At 33.1% G+C, this 20,660-nt stretch overlaps 1 protein-coding gene across 1 annotated transcript in view; it reads left to right on the top strand.

Moving 5' to 3' along the window:
* Positions 1–19,877, top strand: part of LOC129221654 (b(0,+)-type amino acid transporter 1-like) — a 151,733-nt gene extending 131,856 nt beyond the window's left edge. The window contains exons 11-14 of the mRNA XM_054856182.1: positions 534–630; positions 5,857–6,006; positions 17,493–17,661; positions 19,396–19,877. Of these exons, the coding sequence (XP_054712157.1) occupies positions 534–630; positions 5,857–6,006; positions 17,493–17,661; positions 19,396–19,460 (481 nt within the window). The 3' untranslated portion in view covers positions 19,461–19,877. The remainder of the gene's footprint in view (positions 1–533; positions 631–5,856; positions 6,007–17,492; positions 17,662–19,395) is intronic.
* The last annotated feature ends 783 nt before the right edge of the window (positions 19,878–20,660 follow it).

Below are 20,660 nucleotides of genomic sequence, written 5' to 3'. Positions count from 1 at the left end.
TTTAGCCTTCACAATCCTGCCAGGTTAGGTTTGCCCTAACTATAAACGCTTTATTCCTCACCGATTTGGTATTTTTTATCGACACTCATCTGTATCCTCACCTGACTGTTGTCGCCATTTCGTATTTATTTAGGCGATGTAATATGCTAATGGTGTAACATAAGAAAATGCTTAGCTTCTCAATGTCCCTAAAATAAAAATATAACAAAATAATAAAAGTACAAAAAACCCACAGTATTAAAAATAAATTGGTCGTACAGAGACATACGCAGCTAATCTAAAAATCGTTGCGCAATCAGACTGTTGGCAGGGCTGCGGAGTTGGGGCGAAGGCTCTAAAATTTCCGGAGTCGGAGCTGGAGTCTGTAATTTTTCCTCCAACTCCACAGCTCAGCCTGTTGGCCCATTGCTGTTTCAGAGGAATTATTCTACAGATAAAAAATTTCACTACGACCCCCTTATCAATGGGAATTCTACTCTATTTTTTTTTTCTTTCCGGCTTGATTTTAAACGCAATTCGATTTCTCTTTACAGGCTATGCTATGTTGCAGCTCGTGAAGGGCACCTTGTTGATATCTTATCGTACCTGCACGTTCGGCGGCATACCCCATCGCCAGCCCTCATATTTAACGTAAGTGGAGGATTTGACATCTGTTCGGATCGGAACGAAACCATGCTGTCACTGAAAACGAAACTCCGATAGACAATCTAATGTCTCAAAGCGATACGATCTCAAATGTCATTTCCGTACATTGAGATAACGATTAAAAAAAGTAAAAGTCTTTTGAAAAGATACATTGGGGAGTTTTCTCTGTTTAGAATAAAGTAAATCTGAATTAAAACTGTGTGTTCGTACTTTGAGAAATGGAGATAAAATTCTTTTCTTACGGCTCTGTTGCCATTTACTGGAAAAATAACTTTTTTTATTCGATGATTATTATTACTAGTGGTACCCGCGCGGCTTTTCCCGTAATAGAAAATTAAAAGGTCGTTTGGTTCGCCTGTATATTTACAAATAATGTATGGTGAATTTTCTCGCCGATTGGCTTGCGCCCATGCTACGGTTCCACGTTATGATAATTTCGCAATTTACAATCCATCTTATGATCATTTTGTTCTTAAAATTGAAATAGAAAAAGAACCATATCGAATTTTCTAAAAATCGCTTCGAGGTGCACACCCCATGCTACAAACTAACTTTGTGCCAAATTTCATGAAAATCCGCAGAACAGTCTAGGCGCTATGCGCGTCACAGAGATCCTGACAGACAGAGAGACTTTCAGCTGTATTATTAGTAAAGATTATCACTGCTACTATTTTATGAGAAAATTTGATACCCGCGTAAATGTAACCTTTAGCAATTGAATATTTTAAAATTTGATTTTCTATGCAAGGAATATCTACATGGACTTAATTTCATCCAAAATAAGAGCTGCAGCCCTAAAGTCATCAGAAGCTGTTTCCATGCTTAAATAGCCAGAATTCCGTCCAACATGTAAAAATTTCCCATAAAATTGAAATGAAGTGCAGGAGCTGGGCTACCATTAGCTCCTGTTAATCTTGTTCAAATCAACCCCACAATGTAACACTATTTGCAATTTTGAGGTACCATGCAATTCTGACCAGGAAACATCACGAGTTCAGTAATCATGAAAAAGGTTAAAAATGGTCGCATTCGAAAGAGTATCTTTAGAAAAAAATTTGACCCAAATATTGCGTGCCCTCGTCCTTTTGTTTTTGAGATATGGGGGGTCAAAGTCTGTCGAAATCTTACGAAAATTCGCCAAATTTAAAGACTTGGCAAGAAATGGAAAATACCACGTGATTTCATCGCCTGCGCCTAGCAAGACTCTCATTTCCATTTCTGGTCATCTGCAAAGCGCGTAAACGATGTTTCGAATTAACCCTTTACTTGTGTGGGTAAAATCAAAAAGTAACTATGAAGCCTGTGAAATGGAAACTAGTGAGCTTTATCCAGAGGAGCTACAACTTTATAACGAAATTGAACGTAGGATTTAACTTTGTAATCGTGATAATAATGCATTTCAGAATTTAAGTGCATTTCAAGTGTATTTTACTTAATTAATTTAAGTTTGTACTCTTGTAATGAATTGTGTTGTAAGTAATTAATAATTATGTACGAGAATTAATATGAATAAGTAAAAAAAACATGCTTATTAAAGCTTATATATTGAAAATAAAATGGATAGTTTTTGATGTTGAAAGAACATGATCATGGATTGTAGTATCCCAGCTCTTATTTATTTTTTCAAAAGTTATTATCATTCATGAAGTTTTATTGTCTGACCACTGCTAGCGAAAATGTTTAATTTAAAATCGAAAAAAATAATAACTAAAAAAAAGAGAACAACGGATAGTAAATGTCAAAAATTTGCACAGCAAAACTAACGATGTCGGAAATTACTTTATAACAGATTCTTATCAAAAATTTTATAGTCGACGTTCATTACAACAACCCCTGTAGTTCGAAAAAGTCTGTCACTGCAACTGAAAGTCGCTATAACGTAAATGCACATCATATTGCATGTTATTTAGTCATTTTTAAAAATACTGAAGTCACTTTTACCAATTATGTTTCACGTTAAAAGGGAATTCAAATACGAGCAAAATAAAAATCAATACAGTTTTTTTTTTATTTGACTTGTTAGAGGGTTTACACATAACTTGAAAACGATACACATAACGAAAAACACACTGGAAATAACTGACAGAAATCGTTTTTTTTAATTTGAGAACATGGTTTGAAATCTTTAAAAATGTCGTTTTCTTCGTATTTAGATACTGTCGAAGACTTAGATTTACGACTTTTCAAAAAAAAAAAAAAGACTTTAAAGTTTGCTTACCGTTTCTCTACGGTTATCATATTTTTTTCAAAACAGTTTCATCATCGAATAAACTCTTTCAGTGGAAATATTTCACCCGCAGAAGCATAAAAGTTTTAAACATCAGTTTTTTAACAGACAGTCTTAAGAATAACAAAAAATTCCATTGTTTTTACAATAAAATAAAACAAATATTTCGGGCTGTGGCGTTTTCCCCTATACAGTTGCACGTTAATATCCCGGAACACAAGCCCCTAAAAATTTTAATGCCGCAATCTGTGCCACGAAACCCCGCGCCATGGTAGTCACCCCGAGTAAAGAATTAATGCGATATTTCTCACGCGCTTTGGTGGTGACCAAATATGGAAGTGAAATGTCTTGTCAGATGCAGATGTTGAATTCGCGCTGTACCTTCCATTTCTGAACAAAACTCGCTAAATTTGGCGAATTTACTAAAAATTTCGGCAATTTTTAAGACATCATATTTCGATAACGTGGTCACGAGGGCACGTAGTTTCAGTGCCATAAACATGTTTTCCAATGCTCTTTCGAATGCCACCAATTTGGAATTTTTTTGAATTTCCTTGATCGTGATGTTTCCTGGTGAGATGTCTTTCCAAATAGTACTTAGGATTCCTTTTTTGCACGTGTCTATGTCCTTAAGTTCATTTCAAAACTTATTTTTCAAATGTTAGATGATTACTTTTAAATGAAATTTCGCAACTTTTAATTTCTTAAATAAATATTTCCGCATAAATTTTGCTTCTATATTGAAATAATAATAAAATTTAGTTTCTCATTCCTTCAGGGCGCTTTTTTTAATGAGCTAATTTTTTGTTTTCCTTCAAAAATTAAAAAAAGAAGATGGGATATGCCAGATTTTCAGAGGTTGAATTGAGATATTTTTTAAAAATGAAAAAAGGAAAAAAACCTTTTCAAAATGCTTGTTTTCTTTCATTGACACTGACTTAGCAGAAAAAAGTGTTTTACAGAATTCATTTAATTTTAATTTCCTCGGCGTTTTCAGTGGGTAAAAATAATTAGGTACATTTTCGCTTGCCCTTATGATGGTACAAAGAAGTGGTTTTTATTTGTTTGTTATTAACGTGGGAATGTTTTGAGATTCAAAAGAATTACAATGCAATCGCCTAAATGTACCAGCATTTGTTTATTTTGCCTAGAATTACACGACAACTTTTTTTTTTCTTGTCAAAAATGCAAAAGAAAGCAAGACCAAAAATGGCCTCAAATAAACGCGTTCTTAATTAAAAAGAAAAATAATAATTACTCGTAAATAAATCATGGTAGTACAACGTTAAAATAATTCAAATTCAAATTAGAACATTCAAACGGCAATAAAACAGCAATTAAACCCAAAACCAAGACGAAGCAAATTTTCCAGCGTTGAATTTAATCACAATTTAACGATTTACAAATTTATGATGCAGACAAAAAAAAAAAAAAAGATGCTCTTATATGTAAAGAGATCTTTCATTTTAGGGAGCATTAATAACTTTTATGTTCAATCTTGTGAGATCTCATGCAAGAGACGTTTGTTTAAAAAGAAAAAAAAAATAGGACTTGAGCATGAGAAACTTTATCTTTCAAAAGACGTGGGAAAGGGCAATTAAAAATAGCTTCCGCTTTTGCTGAGTCTTGTACTAAAAACAACTATTATTCGATACTCGAAGTACTTTTTGATAAAATGCTTTGTGCAAATCCCATGCTGTGTATTAACTTAATGTCGAAATCCATGAAAATTGGTCTAACTGTTAGCGTTACGCGAAATACGGGCATACTTAGAGGCATTCTTTCTCTTTCACCAATAGAGAAAATAAAAATTTAGCATACAAGAAGTTTTGCGAAAAAAGTGTTTGATGAGCTTTTGATTTGACGACAAAACCTTTTAATCTCTAGAATCGGCCTAGTCCGAATTCCACATCATTCTGTGGAATGGGGTTGTTTCCTTCAGTCAAAAGTACTACTTTTAGTCACTAAAATCGATAGAATAAGCAAAAAAAAAAAAAAAAAAAATTATAACATGAACCCAAAAAATACTTTCATTTTTAAAACAGTTATTTTTTAATTAACTTTTTTAACTGTCTAATTTTTCAAATAAGGCGTGGTCTTTATGACGTCACAAATGATGCATTTTTTTCTACCACGATTCCACGTTATGATAATCAAGAAGCAAATTAAATATTTTGCACTGTGAGTGGCAACATAGAATGGCATTTCATCATTTGTGATGCCATCGGACAGAAGCATAAACATTGAAAGCGCGCCGATTTAAAAAATTTTTTTAAAATATGAAACTTAAAAAAATTATTTAAAAAATGGTCAGATCCTATGTTTTTAAACATGCTCTTTCAGAAAAAAATACTTTTAAAATTTTGGAAACGACCCCATTATCTAGGCTGCTTGGTGCTTAGGCGGAAAAGTGACGTTCAAGAGATCAGATGAGGAATTGACGCATCTGTGAATGTCGATCTGATTGACTTTACTCAGTGTTATTATGACTGTTAAAGTGAAATTGTGCCTTTGTGTGTAGTTTTTGAACAATTTATCGTAAATATTTGTCACTGTAAATAGTTCTAAGCGTTGATGTAGACATGTTACAGTATTAGAGTTCTTAAATTTATAGACATGTAGCTATAACGGAGCTACGTACAAACATTGAGTCTATGTTATTTGGCCTCCCGTACGGAACAAAGGGTTGTCTACAAATGATGAAACGCTTTGAGGGGGGGGGGAGGAGAATTAGCGAAATTGTGGCAGTTTGTGACAAGGGGGGAGGGGTGTAACAAAAAGTGTAACATCGTGTACTTTTTATAAGAATATGTTAATAAAAAAATAGCGTGACATGCAACAAAGCGAGGGGGGATCAAAAATGTTGAAAAAAAGTTACATCATTTATGGATGGCCTCTGAGTTGAAATAACAGGTTTGGATTTAAGAAAAAGTTCGCTCAGAAGGGATTTTACAAACGACTTATCACTGTTCCTTTCCGTGTAGGCCATTTTAGCCATCTGCATGATCGTCCCCGGGGACATCGGAAGCCTCATCGACTTCTTTAGTTTCACCGCATGGCTGTTCTACGGAATGACGTTCCTGGCCCTTATCGTCATGCGACACACCAAGCCAGACCTACGGAGGCCATATAAGGTGCGTATCCACAGGTGTCAAGTGCTCTCCTAAATGCATGAATATTATGTTTTTACCGTCAAAATGTTCCCCCGTCCTCAGGAGCGTATGATGTAATGAAATTTTGTGCGATTTGTAAGTAATTAAGAATATTTTATATAAAGGATTTTTATCTTCAATCTTTTTTACGGGAAATGATATTAATGTGCAGATTTAAGTACGTTCAGGGGTTCACTTAAAGTAAGAGAAATTAATATAATGGTGTTCACTTAAATAAAATTTATTGATATGGTGAACTATTAAAAATGATTATTGACGAACTTAGTGGATTATTTTGCTGTTTCACATCCTGAATATCAATTAATAAATTACTTTTTTGAGTTATATCCTCGGCAAATGAAGAAGGGACTTTCAAATATTCATTTATTTGTGCCACAAAATGTTCTTCCACTAAGCTCTCGAGTTATATCCCAAAGGTTAATTAGTTACATCGTTGAATAGCTTCCCAAGTAAATGAATCTGAGATTTCTCACATTTATTTGTTAGTCTCAAAAATGTTTCTTCAACTAAACTCCTGAATTACAACAAGAATATCAATCTATTAATTATCTCTGGATGATAAGTTATATTTTCCGTTAATTTATTATATCTTGAACCCCAAGTAGCTGAATCTGTTCTTTTCTCAGATCCATTTATTTCTCACATAAAACGTTCTTCTACTAAGCCCTTTAATTACACCCTGAAGATTAATTATGTTCTTGAATTGTACCCTAAGTACTGAATCTAATATTTTTTGAGATCCATTTGTTTATCAGATAAAACAATCTTCCACCAAGCTGTTGAGTGATATCCTGAAAACCAATTACCTGTACGTATTTGAACTATGTCCTAACTAGTTGAATCTGATAGTGTCTCAGATCCATTTATTTATCAGATAAAACATTCGTTCACTAATCTATTGAATTATATCCTGAAGTTAAATTAGGTCTTTGAATTATATCCCACGTAGTTGAATCTGATATTTTCTCAGATTCATTTATTTCTCACGTAAAACGCTCTTCCACTAAGCTCTTGAATCATATCCTGAATATTAACTATGTCTTTGAATTATATCCTAAGTAAATAAACCTGAGATTTTCAGATTCGTTTTACTGTTACATTTAATATTCTTAATTAAAGCTCCTGAATTATATCCTATCTAATGGGTAAATATTTATATGAAAATATTATGTCAAGAAGTTTTATCGCATCTGCGGTACACATAAACAGACATCACGTAAGTTTTAATTATCTCATATAACCTGTTAGTTCTACGCAACGCAGCAAAAAATTACATTGCGTAGTGAATCAAATTGTGCTCCATCTTGAACTTCTTATTCGGCCATGTTCCACTAACTCAGCAGTGTGTGTATATTTCTTTTTAGAGCCTTGAGTAGAAGAAGTAAATGTTTTGGCGCTGATTTGAGTTAAGGCCCCTATATATACACGAGTCGACGGATTAGCTTAAGTTCAGCCATTTTGAATCGGAGCGCGTGTTCGAGTGGTTGTCTTTTCTGGCAAGTTATCGCGTTTGGTGATTGTTCACTGTGAGCAATTATTAGCGGCACCTGAATTGTTTATTAAATAAAACGTTATTTTCGGCAAATTTGGCGAAATCCGAAATTTTGATGTGGTAACCCTAGCAGTGCAACAATGAAAAATCCGATACAAAATGGCTAAACTTCAGCTGATGTGTCGGCCTATCTATATAGCGGCTCTAATTTGAGTTAGCACTGGTATTGAGATGATAACCCTACTCGGCTCAGCTACAATCACACTTTAGGGCCATTCCACCGCCACGTGCGCGAAAATCAGCAGTTTAAATTTCACCAACATTTTTTCACATCTTTCAACATTTTAATTAAACAGGCATAGGTACATTTTTTAATCTTTACCTTTGATACAAAGATACTCTTGATACAGTTATATTTTTGTTAAATAATTTTGATTTAAAAAATTCAATATATTTGCATGAGTCACGTGCGGGACATCCAAAGTCAACCAATTGTAATTCGCTGTATGAATGAGATTATATTTTTGCTCTATTGATATAGCTATGACAAAATTGTAGATTTTGAAAGCAAAGGTTCCAATATAAAAGAAACATATCTCATTTGTTGAGAAATAATAGTTTAAACCGTTGCAAAAAATAATTTATTGGGTCATTCCATGAAAAAGCAGTCCCTTTGTCCCGCATGTGACTGTTCATATATTTCATTAAAATGTGATAATTTTAAAAGATAATGGCGAAATATTTTGCTTAAGGAATCACACATGCGTTTGTAATTTGTTAAACAAAATTTTTGTTCATCACCCTTTTAAATTATTATTTTTGATGAAATATATGAGGCGTCACGTGCGGGACGAAAGTACCGTTTTCCGTTAAATGGCCCTCTTTCTTTTTCAGTTTACAACATTTTTCACCCCCTAAATGCTATTAACTTCACATGAAAATTTGTGTGGAATTTATAAACACGGTCCTGAGATTGTGTTTTTCTTTGATTGAACTTTAAACGTATTAAATTTATATATGCCATTCATTCAGAACATTTATTATGCGATGCAACTGGAACACTTCTTAAAGAGCTGAGAATGAGTATTCTTTTTCTTTTGAGTTAATTAATAACAAATATATTCGTTTCGTTTTTGAAAGTGATGAATAGATTACAAACACAAAGAGACATTTTATTTTGTAATTTTCTCTTCAAAAAATAATTTCAAAACGAAAACAGGTTTTGTTTATAATTTTATTTTTTAATTCCTGTATCAAGTTAATTTACTACAAGCCTCAACCCCCTCTCTCTCCAGCGTTCAAAAATTATAAAAGTTATGGTTTTTGTTATGTAATCTTAATTGTTTTAAATTTTCATATTATTATTTTCAATTTCACTCCATATCCCATCCCTCTAACGCGTAGGAGAAACGTTTTCCTTTGTTAAAATTAAATATAATTTTCTTCCAGTAAAAAAAAAAAAAAAAAAAAAAAAAAAAAAAAAAAAAAAAAACCTTGATATTTTTCACAAATTTAACAATTAAAAAAGAAATTTTTGGTTTCTTGATTCATTTGATACTTACTATTCAAAATGTGCATAGTTTAATTGTAGTTTTACGGAAAACAATTATTTAGAATTATTTTGTTGAATGGCGTTTCGAGTTCTTTTAAGTTTTATGCAGTATTAGAACAAAAAAGCTTATTTACAAAAGAGAAAAAAGTGTTTTAATTGGAATATTTAACAAATACAAATGGTTATATGCTTGATGAAAAAGTAGCAATATGAAACAATGAACAAGTTTTTTTTTTTTTTTTTTTAAGAAATATATCATCAATGGGGTCGTTTCCAAAATTTTAAAAGTATTTTTTCTGAAAGAGCATGCTTAAAGACATAGGATCAGACCATTTTATAAATAATTTGTTTAAGTTTAATATTAAAAAAAAAAAATACTTAAATCGGCGCGCTTTTAATGTTTATGCTTCTGTCCGATGACATCACAAATGATGAAATGCCATTCTGTGTTGCCATTCACAGCCCAAAATATTTAATTCGCATCTTTACTCACGCATATTAGCAACAATATGGTTGATAGCAAGCTTAGAGCGCAATTTTAATTCGCTTCTTGATTATCATAACGTGGAAACGCGGTAGAAAGATGCGCCAAAATGCATCATTTGTGACGTCATAAAGGCCACGCCTTGTTTGAAAATTCGAACATTTTTAAAAATAAATTAAAAAATAACTGTTGGGAAAATAAAATTATTTTCTGGGTTCATCTTTTTTTTTTTTTTTTTTTTTTTGCTTATTCTGTCAATTTTAGTGACAAAAAGTACTACTTTTGACTGAAAGAAACAACCCCATTCTTAGAAACGAACTTGTGTTCCACTTATTAAAACAACTTACCAAAAGATGCTTTTTTTCTCTATGTTAAAATACGGTTTACCCCCAGTTTCGCCGGCATTTAAAATTTCCTCCTTCCTTAAGTCTATCAAAAGGTATGATTGAAACTGAAAAACAGGGGAAGGAAATTTCGTGTGTGCAAAACTGGGCGGACACCTAAAATGCAGTTTTAATTTGAATCTAAATGTTTTAAAGTATACACAAAGGTTTTTCATTTTTCATATTACGTTGTGTATCGCATTTTCTTAAAATTTCACATTACGCAGTGTATCATTTTTTTCTTTATTTTTTTAGTTTTTATATCACATTTTGTATCGTATGTTCTTACACTGTATTTTAAAAAACCAAGCATGATCCAATGCAATCCGGGAAATAATTGTGGTTTGTGCCGTTTTAGAGAATTCGTGGCTTCCAATTTAGTTCGTGCATGCGGATATCTTGTGCCTTTTGTTTTTCTTCTAATGAACTATGAACTGTTTCTCTTTTGTGTTCTATTTCACTGTCAGAAGTGTAGGTCACGCCTATAAACGGAACTCCATAAAAGGGGTGTCCATGTCGTAGATAGTGAAAAGAGGGTAAGTCGAAATTCTGACATACAAAATGGTTAGTACTGAATGCATTTATTGTTTCTAATTCATGCCTAACCATAACTGTGTACATTTGTATTTAACTAGTCAGGGGCGTAGCTAAGGGGGGGGTTTTGGGGACAAAACCCCCCCCCGAAAAGTTAGTCTCAAAAAAAAAAGAGAAAAAGAAGAGAGAAGAAAAAGAAAGAAAAAAAAGAAGAAAAGGAAAAAATTCCAAGCGATTATATATATATATATATATATATATATATATATATATATATATATATATATATATATATATATATATATATACATACATATATATATATATATATACATACATGCATATATATATATATATATACATACATACATACATACATACATACATACATACATACATATATATATATATATATATATATATATATATATAAAAGAAGTAACCCCCCCCGAAAGTCGGGTCTAGCTACGCCACTGTAACTAGTAATGAAGCTCAAGTTGTAGAAGTAGTTTTGTGCTGTGTTGATAAAACAAAACTATTCGTGAGTAATGCATAATGCTAGTGTGTCCATAAATTATTCATCCGATAAGGATTTGACTTTAGAGTTTAGAAAAAGTGACAAGAAAAAACATCTCTTTGGATTTCAATGAATCACTCGTAGCACTAATAATTCTCATTGGTGGGCCAGGCTTTTGTTAACTACCAGTGTGTTAGTGCTCTCGGCTTCAACTAAGTTACATATCGCTCATTCTTTTCAACAATGTCGTATCTCAAAAAACGTGATTTTTCAGGGGAGCGATTTTAAAGTTTCAAAGTAGGATATCATGAAGTAAAACTATATTTCAAGCCAATGATTGAGCTTCTTCTTACGCATAAGGTCTTTTTTAAGAAAATCTAGTGTTTCTTTTCTGTTTCATGAAGAAGTGCAAAAAGCGTAAATTTTAAGAAGTTGCGTTTTATTTATGACGTTCTTGCACTAAATTTGAAAGATACTGTTTGAAATATTTCAAAATATGTCACTATTGTTAATACCTGTTCTCCTTACAATACCGACATAAATGCCAATAGTGCGTTCTTGATTTAAAAATAAGAATAAACGAGCTAATGTGTGCATCACATGACTTCCTTTTACTCCAATTTTAATGTCATTTTCCCATTATTGGCAATTTTAATGTGATTCAATAGTTTACTCTCTAAACATCATCACCAGTGGCCAAATTAAAACCAGATTTTTTAAAAAAATTGCCAAATTTGTCGTCAACTTGGCGACCAAAAGACTGGCAATATATCGCCCAGTGTCCGCCAAATTATAACACCACTTGAGTATACATCGAAATTAACAATGATTCCCCCCCCCCCAAAAAAAAGAGGCAAAAAACCCCTTTAGAAACACCCGGATGCAACCAAAAGGGGAGGCGCACAACTAGACCCCACTAGGAGTCTACGTACCAAATTTCAACGTTCTAGGACATACCGTTCTTGAGTTTGTGTGTATACGCACATCCGCATATACGCACATCCGCACATACAAACATACGTACGTACGGACGTCACGTGAAAAGTCGTTGTAATTAACTCGTGGAATGTCGAAATAAATATTTCGGGTGTTTATACGTTCTTAGGCACTTATCCGCGTGTGGTCGGATTGAAAAAAAAACTCAACATTAATTCGGCTGTGAGCAAAATGGAAATTAAGGCCGAATTTTGAGTGAAATTTTTTTCGCGAATACAATACTTCCTTTTTTGTAAAAGGAAGTAAAAAGGGCATAACTCCATATAACTGATTTTTGATATATGACGTTTTTTAAAGGGTGAGCGATATGCCTCCAGCTCGGTTATTGACTATTCCAGACTGATGAGTCCACAACAAGGACAAAACGGCAGTCTCCGGATGTCATAACCAGGTTGTTGGTATTTTGCATGTATGCAGATTGGATACTCCCCGAGCAAGTAATTACGCGAACATAGCAGTGCACTAAAAGCAAACAAAACAAAATCCGAAAACTTTTTCCCGATCACTTATTCCAAATATATCTTAGAGCAAATCCTTCTCCGGTGATCAATTTACGAACGCCATACATACATCTCAAAGCGTTTATAAGCTACTGAAGTACGAAGTCCAATAAAAGCGCTTCATACGCTTTTACAGGGTTTTTGTAAAATTTTAAATTATTTTCAAAGTGTGTTTAATTTCCTTAAAGTAGCTATAAGTTTCTTTTTTACTTGAATATTTAAATTAATTTTTTATATGCAAAAAATTAAGTCTATACAAATAATTAAGCACAAAGGGGACAAGTCTTTGACTAAAAGTAAAGTTTTAAAAAATGAAAGGAAATAGCTATCGAAATTATTTTTTAAATCTTTGATACTGTTGTAAATAACTAACTTTTTTTTCTACTGTACGCTGTTGTATAATTTTATTAAACTTCATGAAAAAGGGAGCATCCACTGTTATAAAACTTTTAATTTAAGATGTCATTGATGCTTTTATTCGTGTTGTATTTAAAACTTCAATTTAAATAATATTTATTTCAAAGTTTTATATATATGAAAGTATTGATTATTATTACAGCTACTTGTTTTTTAGTAAAATGATCGTTTTTAACTGTTTTTTATATTAATTTTTATTTATTTAGAGTTTACTTTTGTTACACGTTATTGAATAAAATCATTAATCATTTTTAATTCTCGCCAGTGCGAAACAAATTTCAATATTTTAAAGCACATAATGAAGATTTTTAGAAAACATTCGAACTGAGAAGCATTGACATGTGATAGCGAAAACGCATTAAAAATTAATTAAGTACAAGAAAGCTGATTAATAAATTACTTGGAAAGAAGCAATATATAAGTACAATGACCTGTATACGTATAATTTATTTTAAATTAGTGGTACCCGCACGGCTTTGCCCGTAATAGAAAAATTAAAAGGTCTTTTGGTTCGCCCGTATATTTACAAATAATGTGTGGTGAATTTTCTCGCCATTTGGCTTGTACCCATGTTACGGTTCAACGTTATGACAATTTCGTATCTCGCCAATTGGCTTGTGCCCATGTTACGGTTCCACGTTATGATAATTTCGTGATTTACTCGTCCATCTTATGATATTTTTGTTCTTAAAATTGGAATGGAAAAAGAACCAAATCGAATTTTCGAAAAATCGCTTCTAGGTTCACACCCCTATGCTTGCAAACTAATTCTGTGCCAAATTTCATGAAAATCGGCCGAATTGTCTAGGCGCTCTGCGTGTCACAGAGATCCTGACAGACAGACAGAGATCCGGACCGAGAGAGATCCTGACAGACAGAGAGACTTTAGCTTTATTATTAGTAAAGACAATGCGGAAAAATTTATTTGAATCATAGATTTTTAAAAAGCAAAAACATGAAAATACTTTGTTCATTCAACATGAAATGTTCATTTCTAGTTATGATCTTTTTTATAATATTTGAAATTTTCCCACATACATTTGTGCTGCAAAGTTGCATTCAGAATTTCAGTATGAAAACTCAATATTGAGCTTGATGAGCAAATTTTTATCGAACGTGACTAAATTAATTTACATTTGACGGCATTACGAACTTTAATCCGCCTTTTAGTGAATCTTACGGTCAAGTCAATTAGTATTTTACTGTTGAATTGTAAGTCTTTTAAAAATAAATTGAAAAAAAAAATCCATAAAATAATTTGTCGTAATATGTTCTGTGTTCTGTTTCGATGAACACTTCAAAAATAGCGATAATTGTTGAGTAATACTTTAAGAACACTTTTCAATGTGGTTTCAATAAGATAAACTAATCTTTAACAGTGCAAACTCTTATTTGCACGTAGAGAAAAATAATAAATTTCGTGAAACAAAATTTTTGATGGTGTTAAGGTATGTTAGATAATATATGTGTAAGGGCGTCCCGAACTAAAATTTTTGGAAGGGGGTTAAATTCTTAATTTGCTGAATGAAATTGTGAGCTTTATCGAATGATGAGCATACACAGACATATGATATCATCAAATGGAAAGGAACATTAGGTATTCTTAAAAATAATTTTAAAAGAAAAAAGAACATCAGTGTTTTAGTGTTATCCCCAAATTTGCCGAATCGTCAGCAAAATTTTCCAAATAAGAAACATTATTTTTTGGAAGGTCAGAGTGGGCTCCCGCGACCTCCCATGGGGCACCCCTGTAAATGTGTTTACACAAAAATTCTATGCTTTTAAACGTAACTACGCTTTTTATAAGTTTCATTTAATTTATTTACATTTTTTATATTCCTTTAAAAATATAATTCACGCCATAGAAAAATTTTGAAACGGGAGAAATGCAACGAGCTAAGAACACCTATTGTACCATAGCTGAACTATTAAACACAAGCCAGATGCAATTTCGTAATTTGTATTCTCCTATAGACGAAATAACATTTATTGGAAGGAAAGTATATGTTTACTTGATTTACATTCGTCATTTTTCAAGGGAAATGGAGTTAAATTAAGGGTAGATACTAGTAATAGAGATTAACTAATTGTAATGTTAACTTTTTCTAAACCTCTATTTAAGAGAAGAAAGTGCAACTAGAGCTCGTATAGTGTGGCCTTGTTCACTTATTGCTTGACCTTGGACGAGCTCATTTTTAAGTTTGAGATGGAAAAAGGAGAAACTCTTAGATTGGGATAACTCCAAGGGTCGCAAAACGGCTCTTCACTATTATTTTAGCAAATGTACGCCTTTAAGCTTCAGTAAACCCGAAGTATCAGAATCAGATTATACGTACCAGCCTTTTACGTGTGAATTGAAATTTTTGGAAACTGGAATTTCATTTTTTGAAGTTGCGAGTCTAACTTTGACTCTCAAAACTTCGCCCATGACAGCATTCCCAAAACAAAACTAAAAATTGTTATAGAAATGCTTTGAAAGATGGAACCTATCAAGTTTAAATTCTACAGAAAAACTTTGATTTTAAAGAAAGAATTAAATGTTTTAAAAATGTAAAACAAAGAAAATCATTCAGATAAAGAGATAAAGAAAAAAATATTCATACCTCAATTTCGAGATTTAATTTTATACTTGAATAATTTAATAAATGAAATCAGTTACTGTTTCCGTTCGTTATTATTTTTAAGTTTTTTCCTCACTGATGACTTTGTAATTCAAAACAAAGTAAGTTTTCATGCATTCTGCGTTATTCTCACATATTTTCGTTGTGCTAAATAATAACATATTCATTTTTCTCCTTTTAATTATCTAAATTACAGGCAAATACAAGCACGTTATGGCATCCAGATACTGCTGTATCACCCTTATTTGGGATCGTCAGTCTGGAACAGCCATAACAGAGCTGAAGGCAAAAAACCTTCTCAGAATAGCTGATAGTATCTTCACACTGGTAGCTTATTATCTAAATTAAATATGTATCCTAATATTAACTGGTATTTTTATTGATAGTGAATCAGCCTGACTCACAATTACTTAAGTAACTAGATACGACATCTTTACTACTTAACTGTAACTATAATCTCTGGATATTTTAATTCAAATTAAAGTTACCTATGATTTTTCTGTGGCAGCTTCTGAAGCTGTGAATTTGATTCACTATAGTTTGAACGAGTTTGCCAGATAAGTTAAGCCTTTGTTTATAGGAACTTTACCGAGCCCCGTGAGAAACAAGCACCCACCATTCTTAGCTTCGAAAACGAAACTAAGAGCTACATTTGCAAGAATAAGAAAATGGTAGGTTTTAAACGTTCGTAGTAAAATGAATAAAGCAGTACTAACGATACAAAGGTTTTCGTTCCTTAATGTCACCGTATTTCTCAATGATTTTACTAATATTCCGAGAGCAGACCTTTATTTTTCATTACAAATACTATAACTCTAATGAAATATTTTCGTAGCTGCACAGGTTACTACATTTGCCAGACGTCCTGATTTTCAGACATAATCCCAGTGTCCCAGTTATAGCTAAATTTGACTATAGATGACCAAAAAAGTCTAAAAGTAATGAACTGGAAAGGATTATTTAGGATAATTACTTTTCATAGCATTGAGAATGAACCACCCTCTAAAGCTCAAAAAACCAACCAAGGGTGAGACCCTTTTGAATACCCACGACACGGGGAAAGGTGGTCGGGGCATTCTGGTGTTCCAGTTGAACCTTTCAGAAATCTAGCCAGACTAGGCATAAAGAAATTTTCTGATAGTATCAGCAGTTTTGTGAACATAAATCAACTATGTAACTCATTTGTTTGTCCCCAGGTCCTTATTTAGTTAGTTACTTTAGGGTTTGTGAACGTCTCCCTGAAATTTCAAGACTGAAACAAGGGAGAAACTACAACCGAGAGAAATAAAAAAAAAAAAAAAAAAAAACAAGTTTAAAACAGGTCAAAATGTTATATAGATCTTACGACAGATCCAAATTTTACATCTTTTGATGGTTTAGTTCATTTTTTGTTGGAATTTTTTAGCTTAATTGTAACTAGTAGTCTTACTTAATTGATTGCTTTATTCCTAAATTAAACATAAAATTTCAGCAATGTCTCAATTTTCGCAGCGTTTTGCGAGCCGCTAAAAATTTTGTTTCGATCAGTTTTGCGAAAAATATTGAAAGAGAGCCGTGGCACACCTATAAAGGAAAAGAGCTCCCGTTATCCGTGTTTTTGAAAGCTTTCGTGGTTTTTAAAAGAGTAAAAAATATTTTCCGCTCAAATTTATCCTTTCACCTAAGTGCAATATTATTTGCAAAATATCAACTTTGAAAAAATTTCTATCGTAAGATAAATTAAGAATTTGGGTTTGAAATGTAGTTTTTAAGGAGATTGTTTTATTATATTTTACCCATGTTCTTCAAGATGTTAACATACAATAAATACTTTTATAAGAACATGTAAAGTATGCGTAACCGAATTCTGCTTTGAAATCCTTCAAGTATAAAACAGTTCACCATTTTGTTGCATGCATTTTTGAAAGACTGCATTACATGAGTTAACCTGCTTCTTTCATCACGCCAACAGGTCCCCATTTGGATTGCCTACGTGGTCTTGGTCATCTCCGTGTTTCTGGTGGTGGCGCCAATCGTCGAGAACCCGCAGATCGAATACCTGTACGCCTCCTCCTTTGTGCTGTCGGGACTTCTTGTTTACATTCCTTTTGTCCACTACAAGCTACACCTCAACATTATGGGTAAGGATTTCTTAAATCTCAATCGTATCATTTTGTATGCAGGATGATTCTAAATTGTTTTGAAATATTAAGAGGGGCGGTAGTCTGCCCATCCAGACGAACAATGGGACATAAGGTCGTATTCCATTCTGACCAGGCAACCACACAAATGGTGTAATGATGAGAAAAGTTCCTAAAGACAGCAATCCAAAGAGCATTTTGGGACATATTTCTGAATCACAAATTATTTACTTTCGTGCACCCGTTATCGAAATATAAGGGCTTAAAGTCTGCCGAAATTTTAAGAAAGCAACAAATTTAAAGATTTGGCAAGAAATTGATCTTTTCACCGCGCCTGCATCCACGGCTCCCCCCCCCCACACACACAAAAACTTAGGAATCTTCACAATGAAGATTAGAATAACTATATCAAATTGAATACACATTTTTTTTTATTATTAATAGCTCACAAGGATGTGGAGGGTGCGAGTCTACCTTCAAATGATTCTAAACAATCTTTTTATCCATCCCCCCTTCCCCTTGAAGTGTTTGTCGCCTGAAACTAATCAGCACCAAGCCCTCCCATGGGGACATATGATACCTATTTGTACCAACCTTTTTTATATTCTATGCATTACGTTTTAATTTAGAGCGGGGGGGGGGGGGGTGACTCCGTACAAACAAGCAGATATTTTACAAAAGGTCAAAATGGTAACAGCACCTCTTTAAGCGTGTAAATCTTTCAAAAGTTGAATATTTTAACTAACTCAATATTTTTCAAAATTTTTGATATCCCTTTCAGGGGCGGTGGTTGCGCTGTGAAACCACTAATTTATGAATTTTTTTCTCTCTTTTTTCCGAATTTTTTGAATCAAAATCGCTTGAGTCCTCTTCTTTTAAGTTCATTGAACAACATTAGATGGCAGAATAACAAAAAAATTTTTTTTTCGTAAGCTCAATTTCTTGTTCAAATCATCAATTTTTCAATTTTTCGTTTACCCCAAAAATTGGAATTTTTTTCAGATTTTAAAATTTTTAATTAGCGCTGAAAGAGTGAATCATTTTTCTTCTTTTTTCCTGGTAGTCAATCATATTGTTCGAAAAGATTCAAATTCATTTTTACATGCATAAACATGTTTTTGTCCTTCCCCAGGTGGGGGGTGTGAATAAATGAGGACACCACCCCCCAGTGAAAAAAATTCTGAAAAAATTTTTTTTAACTGAAAAATCTATGTCTAGATGATCAAATAAACCCATTTGTGGTGTTTTTTCTTAAGATTTCTCAAAATTTAATGACGCGCCCCTGAAAGGGATATAGAAGAAAGTATAACAAAGCTGTTTGCACGCAGTGAAAGGCAAACATTTTGAACTTCCCAGAGTTAACGTAGAGTAGCGGAGAGTTGTATTTCGTCCCTGATTTGCAATTTTTTGCAAATCTTCATGATGTTTAGTATGCAAACAATTTAGCAACGGTTACATCTAAGGTACGTCATTGCTTGCTAAATCAAAGAATTTTTTTTTTTTTTTTCAGATTTAGTTAATCATCACATAACCTTTTCTACAAGTAAATACTTCAAGTTTTGCACCGTCAGTATAAAATAATGAATAATAATTAATTCAATGTAATTATTCAGTCTCATACGAGAACTTTTCTACATGCTTTCGTAATCTTTTCTCCGAAATTAGTTTCAGAAGTCCCACAGGAGCACAGTGCCTTTTACTCACCATTAACTTTCTCTCGACTTCTCGTTTCAGGTAACATTACCATTTTCTTCCAACTCCTTCTCGAAGTTGCGCCCACGAAATACGTCCCCGACTGAAAGTTTCGTAAATCCGGAAGTCAGCGGAGAGAATGGAGAATGTGCGGAAGTGACGTACTGGGAAGCGTTGGCTGTTGTCACTGACAACTCAAAAGTGATATAAATTCCACACAAGCTGGTGATACGAAATTTTTAAATTCAACAGATCAAAACACATATATAAATAAATAAACAGGAATGTAAAAAGCAAAGTATAATTCGTTCCGATCGAACTTTGTTTTTTCTGTGTCAATATTCCATTTGAGCTCAACATGCATTCGACAGAAAACAGGTGCTCTTCCATAGACCTAATAGTTGCCAGCGGGCGATTGCGGAAAACTGGATTGTCCAACAAGGATTGAAATTCGTTTCCGAATCGTCTTCCATGTGATGACAGAAATACTTGGTTTTTAAAGACAAAGCTTCAATAAAATTATTATTTTGCTCAGAAAATATTAAATGTATGTATCAAAGTGTTTATATATTTTCATCTTTCGAAGGTAGAAGGCGCACTGCATTTTTAGGTTGCTAAAAGGAATCGTATTTGTTCGGATTGCATTTTTGAACCATGTAGTTTGTGAAATTTCATTCATCGTTGTATTCCGTGGTAAACAACATGACTCTCAAACACATTATGCTGGTATAACAACGACCTATTCTTATTTCAGGGTAGTACAACTACTTTCAGGGCTTGTAGGCCGTGGTCCACCCTCGAGAATCCTGGCAGATGCTTCGCCTGACAAGACTCGGATTTCTTCAAAGCACAAATCTACTCATAACGTTGTAAATTGCTCATGATCTTGATCTTCATTGAGTTGGGCACCAATCTCGTATTCAATGGCTTCAGAACACTGACCTTTATCCTTGAAAGGGCATCTGACTGGCGCATCCTCTTTAGAATAGATAGGACATCAGCTAGCAAAGAGTATGAGCCAATCAGATGTTTAGCAACCAGTCAGAAGCAATACGATCAAATTTGAGATTTTTGCCCTATCCAATATGGATTAAGGTTATGATCAAGTTGGAAGTTTAGGCACAGACTAATCTTTCGTATTCATTCATGCTCTGAACAAGTCGGAGACATGTCACTCGAAACGTCAGTTAAAAACTTCTTCGAAGGACCAGGGTCTAAAAGACCAGAAAGTAGTAACACTAATGACGACTGCCATGAAAGTCTAAGTTTCTTTTGCAGGCTTTCCTTTCACGTCATTGATTCTAAAA

Source organism: Uloborus diversus, chromosome 4, assembly GCF_026930045.1.
Source record: "Uloborus diversus isolate 005 chromosome 4, Udiv.v.3.1, whole genome shotgun sequence".
NCBI classification, from domain to species: Eukaryota; Metazoa; Arthropoda; class Arachnida; order Araneae; family Uloboridae; genus Uloborus; species Uloborus diversus.
The sequence above is the reverse complement of the archived record's forward strand: the minus strand, read 5'-3'. Positions and strand labels throughout refer to the sequence as shown.